This window comes from Bubalus kerabau, chromosome 7 (genome assembly GCF_029407905.1).
Source record: "Bubalus kerabau isolate K-KA32 ecotype Philippines breed swamp buffalo chromosome 7, PCC_UOA_SB_1v2, whole genome shotgun sequence".
In the NCBI taxonomy this organism is placed as follows: Eukaryota; Metazoa; Chordata; class Mammalia; order Artiodactyla; family Bovidae; genus Bubalus; species Bubalus kerabau.
Genome location: NC_073630.1, coordinates 88,149,868 through 88,161,798, shown reverse-complemented (window position 1 = coordinate 88,161,798; position 11,931 = coordinate 88,149,868). Strand labels below are relative to the sequence as shown.

The 11,931-nt window shown below is 36.5% G+C and overlaps 1 protein-coding gene across 1 annotated transcript in view; it reads left to right on the top strand.

The window, feature by feature from the left end:
• The first annotated feature begins 9,299 nt into the window (after nt 1-9,299).
• LOC129657094 (transmembrane protease serine 11B-like protein) overlaps nt 9,300-11,931 on the top strand; it is a 29,036-nt gene continuing 26,404 nt past the window's right edge. The window contains exon 1 of the mRNA XM_055587410.1: nt 9,300-9,307. Within this exon, the coding sequence (XP_055443385.1) occupies nt 9,300-9,307 (8 nt within the window). The remainder of the gene's footprint in view (nt 9,308-11,931) is intronic.

Below are 11,931 nucleotides of genomic sequence, written 5' to 3'. Positions count from 1 at the left end.
AACTATAGGATATTCTTATCCATTTTCTCAAAGTATTTTTCTTTTTATTGTTGATACAACAATTATTTTCTTACATACAAATGAATGAAGGTCTTGATTAGTGTTTTATCTAAAACACTATCCATTCATTCATTTATTTATTTAACTAATATAGAAAGCAGAAAGAAAAGAAGGAAGATCAAAATATTTTTATTAATACCCTAGTTCTGATTTACCTTGCTATTAAATTAGAAATATACTTTATTTTTCAGAATTTAAAAAAATTCACATTTTGTTAGAATGAGAACAAATATGCTAGATATACCAAATAAATTATTTTTCATTCTATAAATTACAAATTCATTTTATTAAACTGGACTGTATAAGACAAATAATGGACATTCACATTTTATTTCTATTTGAGATAGTTTTTATAATCTTGTAAAATCTTATAATCTTGGTATGGAGAAGGGATATCAGAAGTTCAGCTAGACCAAGTCTCTTAATTCACAGAGTGAGGAACGCTAAGAGGAACAATTATTTGCTTAAAGTCATTCTGCTGCAGCCTTTGATAGGCTCTCAGTTCAGTTCAGTTCAGTTCAGTCATTCAGTCATGTCTGACTTTTTGCAACCCCATGAATTGCAGCACGCCAGGCCTCCCTGTCCATCACCAACTCCCAGAGTTCACTCAAACTCACGTCCATCAAGTCGGTGATGCCATCCAGCCATCTCATCCTCTGTAGTCCCCTTTTCCTCCTGCCCCCAATCCCTCCCAGCATCAGAGTTTTTTCCAATGAATCAATTCTTCGCTGGATCATCAAAAAAGCAAGAGAGTTCCAGAAAAACATCTACTTCTGCTTTATTGACTATGCCAAAGCCTTTGACTGTGTGGATCACAATAAATTGTGGAAAATTCTTCAAGAGATGGGAATACCAGACCACCTGACCTGCCTCTTGAGAAACCTATATGCAGGTCAGGAGGCAACAGTTAGAACTGGACATGGAACAACAGACTGGTTCCAAATAGGAAAAAGAGTACATCAAGGCTGTATACTGCTGGGCTGGAAGAAGCACAAGCTGGAATCAAGATTGCCGGGAGAAATATCAATAACCTCAGATATGCAGATGACACCACCCTTATGGCAGAAAGTGAAGAGGAACTAAAAAGCCTCTTGATGAAAGTGAAAGTGGAGAGTGAAAAAGTTGGCTTACAGCTCAACATTCAGAAAATGAAGATCATGGCATCTGGTCCCATCACTTCATGGCAAATAGATGGGGAAACAGTGTCAGACTTTATTTTTTGGGGCTCCAAAATCACTGCAGATGGTGACTGCAGCCATGAAATTAAAAAACACTTGCTCCTTGGAAGAAAAGTTATGACTAACCTAGACTGCATATTAAAAAGCAGAGACATTACTTTGCCAACAAAGGTCCATCTAGTCAGGGCTGTGGTTTTTCCAGTGGTCATGTATGGATGTGAGAGTTGGACTGTGAAGAAGGCTGAACACCGAAGAATTGATGCTTTTGAACTGTGATGTTGGAGAAGACTCCTGAGAGTCCCTTGGACTGCAAGGAGATCCAACCAGTCCATTCTGAAGGAGATCAGCCCTGGGATTTCTTTGGAAGGAATGATGCTAAAGCTGAAACTCCAGTACTTTGGCCACCTCATGCGAAGAGTTAATAGGCTCTAACCCTCACATTGGAGAAGGAAATGGCAACCCACTCTAGTGTTCTTGCCTGGAGAATCCCATGGACAGCGAAGCCTGGTAGGCTGCAGTCCATGGGGTCGCACAGAGTCGGACATGACTGAAGCGACTTGGCAGCAACCCTCACATAAATTTTCCCTCGATATAATTTAAATTCAAAATGAGTCGAGAATTTTAAAATGACTTAAAGTTGTAATTATTTATATATTTTCTTCATGTCCTTCTTTTGTCATTTGTTTTCATTCTCTTACAGCAAAAATAATGTGAGGTCCTCGAGGGAAGAGGATAGTACGGCATCTATTACAGTAGCTCTCTTGACAGTACATGTGCAGCACACAGAGGCTGACTTTGTAATCTCTGTGAATAATTTACCTTTTATAATTTCCAAAAAATAAAAATGTAGCTTAAAATTTCAAAAAACAGCTAAAATAAACTAAAAAATTCTCTTCCTTCAACTGTTTTTGACATTACTTTTGCTTTTTTCTTTATTGTAAATTGTGACTCAAATGGAAAGCACAGTGATGTAAAGTCAATCCATAACCAAGTATGACAAGATGGTGCTTTTTTCTTCCTCACTCTTTACTCAGGACGATCACACGTATTTATTGAACTCCAGTGTGTTTCAGGAAATATCAGGTATGGACACAGTATCATCTTTCAAGGATGCTGCATTTAGAGGATAAAGATAGGCAGTAAAGACATAAGTAAGATAATCTCAATAAGTGTTACAAAGGAAAAAAAGTGATATGATAGAAAATAATAGGGCTGATGAGATGTACTTGAGATTGGGCGGTCTGAGCAACTTTTTCAGAATAGTATCCTCAAGATTGCAGGGAGAAATATCAAAAACCTCAGATATGCAGATGATACCACTTTAACAGCAGAAAGTGAAGAGGAAATAAGGAATCTCCTGATGAAGGTGAAAGAGTAGAGTAAAAAGCTGGCTTAAAACTCAGTATTAAAAAACCAAGATCATGGCATCCAGTCCCATCACTTCATGGCAAATAGGGAAAATGTGGAGGCAGTAACAGATTTCCTCTTCTTGGACTCTGAGATCACTGTGGATGGTGACAGCAGCCATAAAATTAGAAGATGATGGCTTCTTGGCAGGAAAGCTAGGACAAGCCTAGACAGTGTATTAAGAAGCAAAGACATCACTTTGCTGACAAAGGTCCATATAGTTGAGGCTATGTCTTTCCAGGAGTTATGTACTGATGTGAGAGCTGGACTGTAAAGAAAGCAGAGCACCAGAGAATTGATGTTTTCCAAACTGTGGTGATGGAGAAAACTATTGAGAGACACTTGGACAGCAAGATCAAACCAGTCAATCTTAAAGGAAATCAACCCTGAATACACATTGGGAGGGCTGATGCTGAAGACCCAATACTTTGGCCACCTGATGCAAAGAGATGACTCATTGGAAAAGACCCTCCTTATGATGGGAAGGATTGAGGACAAGAGGAGAAGGGGGTGACATAGGATGAGATGGTTAGATGGCATCACCAATTCAATGGACATGACCTTGGACAAACCCCAGGAGATGGTGAGGGACAGGGAAGCCTGGCTCCCTGAGTTGTTAAGTTGTTAAGTATTTACCAGGACACCACTGAATGTTACTATGTATTACTCATTTGCACTTTTAAAAGAAATCTTCACCAAATGATGGGCTTCTCTGGTGGCTCAGATGGTAAAGAATCTGCCTGTAATGTGGGAGACCCAGGTTCAGTTTCTGGGTCAGGAAGATCCCCTGGAGAAGGTAATGATGCAACTTGAGCATGATTTCTATTCTAGGACATTACAAACTAGCTTTCTGCCCATTGTGTCAGATATTTTGTTAAATGCCTTAAGGAATGCCTGCTTAGCACTTGAGGTACATAAGTTGTTACTAATTTTCATTTTTCATGATTTCAATGTAAGGAAGTTTTAGAAATTATTTTTGAGACGTTTCATAAAGGTATGTCAAGCACATTTCAGATTTGCAGTTTACAGTGGTTAATTAAAGGATTACAAAAAAATCATATGTTTTTGTGTTTTACAAAAAGATCATATGATAACAAAAAATCAATATTTCATAAAAGATTGTTTTCTTTATAATTATTATAATTCTTTGTGAAAATAAAATAATTCTGTTGTACTTCTTACATTGTTTCCTCAATAAATTTAGTCACAATTCACACTCGTGGTTGAATAAACAAAACTTCATTTTAATTAAACATAGGCGTATACAAGAATTCCATTAAATAACTATCTTTGGTTTCATATGTTTATACCGTACATCAGATTTATATCATCTATCAAAAAAAAGATTCAACAAAGCAGAAATCACTAGTCAGAGTAATGCGAGTCTGTCTCCAAATTTTCCGTCCCAGTCATTTGATGAAAGAGAAGGGATTAAAGGGCATCAAACCAAGCCATGATCAGAGCAGGGATAAAGTCTGTTATGAGGAAGTCTAGGAGAATTTCTTTGTTCTGCTTAAAATCTACTCCACCCCTGGACTCATCACCCTTGCAGAATAAAACCTAAACTATTTATTATGATTTGCAAATCCATAAAAAGCTTGACACTCTTCCTACTAATTAGTCAGGACACATTTTGGGAGTTCCTCTTTTACCAGGAAGCCTTTTCTGGCATCCCTAGTCTGGTGTTCCAGATTGCCCCAGCCATACAACTGTTACTATGCTTTCTACAAAATGGAAACATCTAGTTTTGCATCTGAGTATCCTACTAGACAGTTTCTCAAGAGCTCTCTTCTGTCTCTGTGTTCTTGAACTGGTGTCTGGTTCAATGGAAATAATAATCCCATCCAATTGAATAACACTGAAATGTACTATTAAGATCTAGCTTCTGTATGCAGCTCTGTGCTTTCTCCCATTGTGCCCTTGTATTTAACCTGTGCTCTAATTTTGCTACTACTTCAGATTTCTGAAACATGCTAGTCTGGGCCTTTCAAATGCTGTGCTCCTTATTTAGAATATCCTCCTCTGACATTTTTCTCCTGGTAACTGTACTTTAAAAATTAGTTCACACCTTTGTGAGACTTATCAACTTTTTTTTAGTCCATGCTGCACAGCTTGGCATACGAGCTCTTTGGAGAAGGCAATGGCACCCCACCCCAGTACTCCCATGGATGGAGGAGCCTGGTAGGCTGCAGTCCATGGGGTCACTGAGGGTCGGACATGACTGGGCGACTTCACTTTCACTTTTCACGTTCACGCATTGGAGAAGGAAATGGCAACCCACTCCAGTGTTCTTGCCTAGAGAATCCCAGGGATGGGGGAGCCTGGTGGGCTGCTGTCTATGGGGTCACACAGAGTCAGACACGACTGTGTCTGAAGTGACTTAGCAGCAGCAGCACAGCTTGGCATACGAGCTCTTAGTTCCCTGACCAAGGATTTGAACCCAGCCTCTCATTAGTCAAAGTGTGGATTCCTAACCATTAGACCACCAGGGATTCCCAATCTACTATGTTCTTATGGATTTTGTGCTTATTGTCATCAAGCCATCATCTCATCCTGGAAAGTTCTACAAAGCCAACAAATATTAATACAATTTATTTTTAGCCAATATTAATTTGGCCCTAACTTCCTACATTTTATTTACCAATTCCTCTTTTTATCCTCTACTCAGATACATATTAAAGACAAACTTTTATTTCATTTCAACAAGTATACTTAAAAATTGTTTAATTATACAAGCAAGCGACATATTAACACATTATTCTTGTGAAAATAATAAATTCATTACAGATCAAGATAAAGTTTCTTTAGTTATCATTTTCAGTTATTGTCTTTTTCCTTCTCCTTGGAGGTAATCATTATTTTGGAATCCTTCTTGATATTTTTAATATATTTACCTTTTTATAAATAAGTATGTGAATTTAAGTATATACATTAACTTCCATTAAAATGTAAATATTCTTTTCTTTTAATTATTTCTGTTATTGTATGAAATTGTGATTCTGCATCTCATATTTTTACTCAATAATTTTTCTTAAATTTTTTTCTATACAGATTTACAACTCTATCAGTCAGAGTTCAGAGTAGAAAAATCATTTTATTTATTTATTTTAGAACAGACATTTTAAACAGAAAGCAATTTGAAATATGAAATCATGTATTTCAAAAGTTATTAGAAGGGCTGGTGTGAAGGCCCTAGGCTGAACTTCAAGGATGACCCATAGAACCGTAGAGAACTGATGCCCAGAAGAGATAGCCACTGGCCGTATTGAATTCAATAGCTAAGATTCAGGGATCAGAAAGACACTAGCAGCAATGATACTACTACTACAGCCTCCTGACACCCATAAGCTGGTCTGGTCTTTGCCTACTCTCAAATTGTTTCTTAGACCCTAGGAAGCTGGAGAATAGAAAGTAGAATGCTGCTGCAAGAAACAGAATATCCCCATGACCTTTTATTAACATAAATCCCAAGACAGTCTCATTTTTGCCTTAAAAGGCATCTGACTTGCTTCCCCCTTTCAAGTTTCATACAACTGCATCTAGCTGGCAGAATCTATTTTGCATCCAGAATTCTAAATGCAAGGCATTCTTGGAAATGTCTTTTTAAGCTTTCCAGTCTCTGCAGAATAGAAAGGGACCTTAGAAAGGATGATGAGTAAGGCACCACACCAATTATAACCTCATTCCTTTTAACTGCCAAACAATATTGCATTATATAGGTACACCATAATTTAACCACTGCTCTATCAATGAATATTTTGTTTCTATCTTTTCTGTTGAGAACACTGTAATAAATCACCTTATGTACTCCTGTTTCAGTATATGTGCCAGGATAGATATCTAGATGTATACCTAGAAGTGAAACTGCTTAGTTATAGGGAATGTGTGTGTGTGTGTTAATTGCTCAGTCACGTCCGACTCTAGCCCATAGGGAATACAGTGTTAAAATTAAATAGGTGATGTCAAGCTACTCTCTAAAGTTGGTGACTCAATTCTAATTCCTACCATCAATATATGAGAGTTCATTTTGAAATAGAATTCTTAATTTTTAGTTTTAGTAGCATTATTGAATTGTTCTAATATGCTAATATAATTATTCATGGATGGTATTAAGCATATTTTATGTCAATGTCCATCTCTATTTCTTTCGTGAATGCTCTGTTAAAATCTTATCTACAATCCATATTACATTTAAAAAATATTTTATTAATTTTTAGGAGGTCTACCTATTTTTGGATATTAATCATCTTATCTAAGCATATATGTTATTTGATGATCATCTACTGGATACTAAGAACTTTGATAAACATTATGAAAAACAAATATAAGCTATAGTTCTTGTCTTCAGGTTTAAGTAACTCATATTTTCATTGATATGATAGAACCCTCCACAGAACAGATTCAAATAGAAATCAATATGATAATTTCTATTAAATTGAAAATGAATATTGATGATAGTATATATTATGGGCCATAAAAAAGATTAAAGAGAATGGTTTAGATTAAAGATTAACAATTCCAGGGAAGGGTTTATGAAGGTCATAGTAGTTAAGTTGGACCATGAAGCATGGATAAACATTAGATGGTAGAATGGCAGTCCCGGGTGTGTTAATCTTAGAGGTAGGAAAGCACTTGCCATTCAAGGAATGTGTGAGTGTTGGTCACTCAGTCATGTCCAACTCTCTGCAACTCCATGGATTGTAACCCAACAGGCTCCTCTGTCCATGTCCATGGAATTCTCTAGGCAAGAACACTAGAGTGGGTTGTCATGCCCTTCTCCAGCAGATCTTCCTGACCCAGGGATCGAAACCAGGTTTCCCTGCGTGTGCAGGCAGATTCTTTACAATTTGAGCTACCCAGGAAGCCATTCAAGGAATAGAACTGTGAGAAATAGCTCAAGGAAAATCAAGTTTTAGGTAAAGTCATTGTGAAGATAATACAATGTCCTGTACATTGTGTCAAGCACTTGGCCTACATGGCCAATTGATAACAATTGGTTGATAACAATTACTTTACATGTACAATCTTGTTAGATTCCATTCTTTCTTAAGAGAAAAGGGAAGCTCAGAAAGATTTATGCCAAACAACTAGCTACTAGTGGTCCTGGCCTTGGGACAGAGGTCGTGCCCTTCCTGTTAGAGCATGCTGTAATGGAACAGTATTGGTAAAAAGAAATGGCATTCTAAGAACCTTGAATATTAACCAGTGAGGTTTCTATTTTATCCTGAAAGCAAGTGAGAGTTTTGATGATTTTTAAATGTAGAAATGTTGTGAATATGTTTTAGGAAGATGAGTCATACCTATTAATATCATTCAGGTCTGTGTTCAAAAATTTCCTCCTCAGAGACGTCTTTCCTGACCACCATAAAGATAGGCTCCCACCATCTTCTACCCAATTATTCTGCTTTATTTTCTTTACAGCATTCATAAAGATCTCATATTAAGTTAAGTATTTAGTATTTTATTGATTCATTTAGTAAAATAATGCTTGGCTAGATTAGTTAACTCCACTTCCCATAAAGAATTATCAAAATAGAACTGATAAATCCTATACCAAAACCCACTTTCATCAGTAGATCCATTCCTTCAAAAATGTGCAGAGAGTCCAGGGAGAATTTTTAGATTAAGTGTGTTTCAAATGAGCAATGCTGTGGCAAAATAATTTTTTTTAATTGAAGTATAATGGCTTTACAGTTTTGTGTTAGTTAATGCTATAAAATGAAGTAAATCAGATATATATATATATATATATATATATATATATATATACACACATACATACATATATCTCCTCTCTCTTGGGAGAAGGCAATGGCACCCCACTCCAGTACTCTTGCCTAGAAAATCCCATGGACGGAGGAGCCTGGTGCGCTGCAGTCCACGGGTCGCTAGGAGTCTGACACGACTGAGCAACTTCATTTTCATTTTTCACTTTCATGCATTGGAGAAGGAAATGGCAACCCACTCCAGTGTTCTTGCCTGGAGAATCCCAGGGATGGGGGAGCCTGGTGGGCTGCCATCTCTGGGGTCGCACAGAGTCGGACACAACTGACGCAGCTTAGCAGCAGCAGCAGCAGCCTCTCTCTTGAGCCTCCCTCCCATCCCCATCCCACCCTTCTAGGTCATCACAGAGCTCCCTGTGTTATATAGAAACTTCCTACTTAGCTATCTGTTTTACACATGGTAGTGTATATACTGTAACAGAATTATTGTATCAAAAAAAAAAAAAAAACCCACAATGTACATTTAAGTCCTTTGCAGAGACTGCTCTGGTAGGTACAGTTGGTTTCACTGAGGAGGAGCCACAGTATCAGGAAAGGGGTGGATGGAATCTGAGTCAGAACACTGATTCACCAATTTGTGGTGATATGTCTTGGGTGGACCTGTCAGATGACCAATCCACATTATGTCTGTGTCTTAGTATCCAACTCAAAGAGAATTTTCATTTCTTGCTTTAAATCACAGATCCAAGTTGTCATCAACACTTGTTAAACAAGTTTCCCTTTAATTGCTTTCTGCTATTGCACCCAGCCCTTAAGATCCCAAGTATCACTGTGGTTAGTATATTTACCTGAGAACCACTGATCAGGACAAAAGAAGTGCAGAAGTTTCCTTTATCATTATTAACATCAACAGCCATTGTATCAGTACATTATGTACAGGTAAGTGGAGACTTGCTTGACTAAAATTCTGACATAAAAAGAATTAACACTTTTCCCACTATGACTCCCACCCAAGGGGTGCAGTAAAACAATTGAGTTTGAGGGGAATTCATAATTTTTCCACAGCAGTTTGGATTTCCTGCCTGGGAGCAACCCTCTTATTTACATGTTGTACCTGGGATCTATAGTTTTTTTTTTTTTTTAGCAATTTGGGGAATGCTTCAAAAAGCTAACATGCTGCTTAACATTCTGTGAATGAAAAACAATATTAATGTGTAACTGGTTTTTAATTAAAACTTTTTAAAATTTTATATTGGAGTATTTAGTTGATTAATAATGTGTTAGTTTCAGGTGTACAGCAAAGTGACTCAGTTATACATATATATGTATCTATTCTTTTTTTTTTTTATGTATCTATTCTTTTTCAAATTCTTTTCCCATTTAGGTTATTACAAAGTATTGAGCAGAGTTCGTTGTGCTACACAGCAGGTCTCTTGTTGGTTATCTATTTTATATTTTTATTTATTAAAAACTGCTTGGAGTATGATTGCTTGACAATGTTGTGTTATTTACTACAGTACAGCAAAGCGAATCAGCTATACATGTACATATACCCCTCTTTTTTGGATTTCCTTGCCATTTAGGTCAATGTGTGACTATTTTAAAGTGGAGAGAAGGAAGCAGAGAGATAAGTTTCTTCTCTCATAAAGCTAATGTTAAATTGTTATTGGTGGTAATGATTATGAATCCTTCATTTTTGTTTAATATCTGTGCTTTCTGACGTGCTTTCATGGATATAACCTTGAATCTCACAGTACCATTGCTTCATAAGGGTTCTTTATAGAATAATATATAAAATTATGTATTTTTATCTGTAAAATGTTCATAAGCTAGAATAGTGTAACTATGTATAGATATGTGTTCCCTCAAGTATCTAATTAGATTATTACTTCCTCATGTGAACAATGATTATTCATGCCAACCTTTTAAAAACATGCATGGAGTTTTCATTGCAATGTATACAATATACCAAAATTAACTGATCCTAATTTATAATATCTATAACATTATAAATTAGGATAACTGAAATACAAACTCATACTTTACACAAATATTTCTCTAAAAAATGTGCATCCTAACATAATACTCTTAATTAACTATGCTCCAATATAAAATAAAAATTAATTCATGTAAAAATATAATTAGAAAGAGCATGCTCAGTCAGGGGAGTACTGGAGAGGATTGGGAGTTTGGGATTAGCATATGCAAGCTATTATACATAGAATGGATAAACAACAAGGTCCTACTGTGTGGCTCAGGACACTATATTCAATATCTTCTGATAAACATATTGGAAGAATATGAAAAGAATGTATATATATGTGTAACTGAATCACTTTCCTGTATAGTAGAAATTGACACAACATTGTAAATCAACTATATTTCAATGAAATAAATTTGTAATTTTTAAAAAAGAAAGAGCATGCTCACTGCGATAGCGCAAACCAAGGATATTTTTATTGAACTAAAGTAAATACTGTTATGTGATTTCTTTGTTTATTAAAAATATTATGATATTTGTAACCCTGATGTTTTCTTATTAGTCACATCTTTGGTCTATCAGTAAGGAAAGAGCGTTCACGCACACTTAAAAGTGGAGAAGAAACAAAAAGATTGTTTTGTTCTGTTTCATTTTGCCTGTAAGCTAGTCATCACCTTTATGCTGGGCGGGTAATATTATTTTTATTTATAGAGCACCTCCTCCTTCTCCGTCATTCTGACACTTGTGTGAAGTCCTAAACTGAGAGTCCAAAGGATTAAGCCATTGTTTCTAAGCACTGCTAGTTAGCCAGCAAAGGTTCAGGCCCTAGTTCAGTGAGTAACTTCTCAGGGTGAGGCAATAATCTGATTGCCTGGGGGATCTTGGGGGAATCTTAAAGCATGGTTGCCTCTGAAGGTGCATTTGATGAGACCTTAGGTAGTCTGTGGCTGCACAAGAGTTCTGAGTGATGAAAGACCAAGAGGAAGAGAGGAAACACTACAAGTGAAAGTAAAGACTTCAAAACCATATTTTATTAGTTTCAAATTATTTTGTAGGGCTAGTCCAGTGAAATAGGAAAACTCTTAAAAGAAAGCTATGTTTTAGATCCTTGCCACAGAAGCTTTGAGAATTCATGGCAGTGAGATGGGCACTGCTCTGATCCAATATGGCACTTCATATTTGCATGTGTTCTTTTTATATAATAAGGGAATAGTAAATAACATAGGATCATAATCATAGGATAAAAATTATAAATTCTCTTCTCCTCCTGCCCTCCCCACCCCCCACCTGGCAAGGTTTTCACTTACTTTTTCCACTACCCATTGATCAGGGGAGGAAACTAGAGTCTAAGTAAAGGTAACTTGGCACCAAGCATCATAACTCCTGAAAAATAATTTCATAGCACAGATCCAGAGAGGTTCAGTCATAAGCTTTAAGATAAGCTCATAGGCTTCACCTCCTTTTTCTCCTTTCTTCCTTCTTTCCTTCCTCTCTCCTTCCATCCTTTCTTCTTTCCTTCCTTCCTGTCTTCAAATGTCTTTTGCTACTAATGTGTTTAGAGTGTGGATATTCTAGGGGTGAG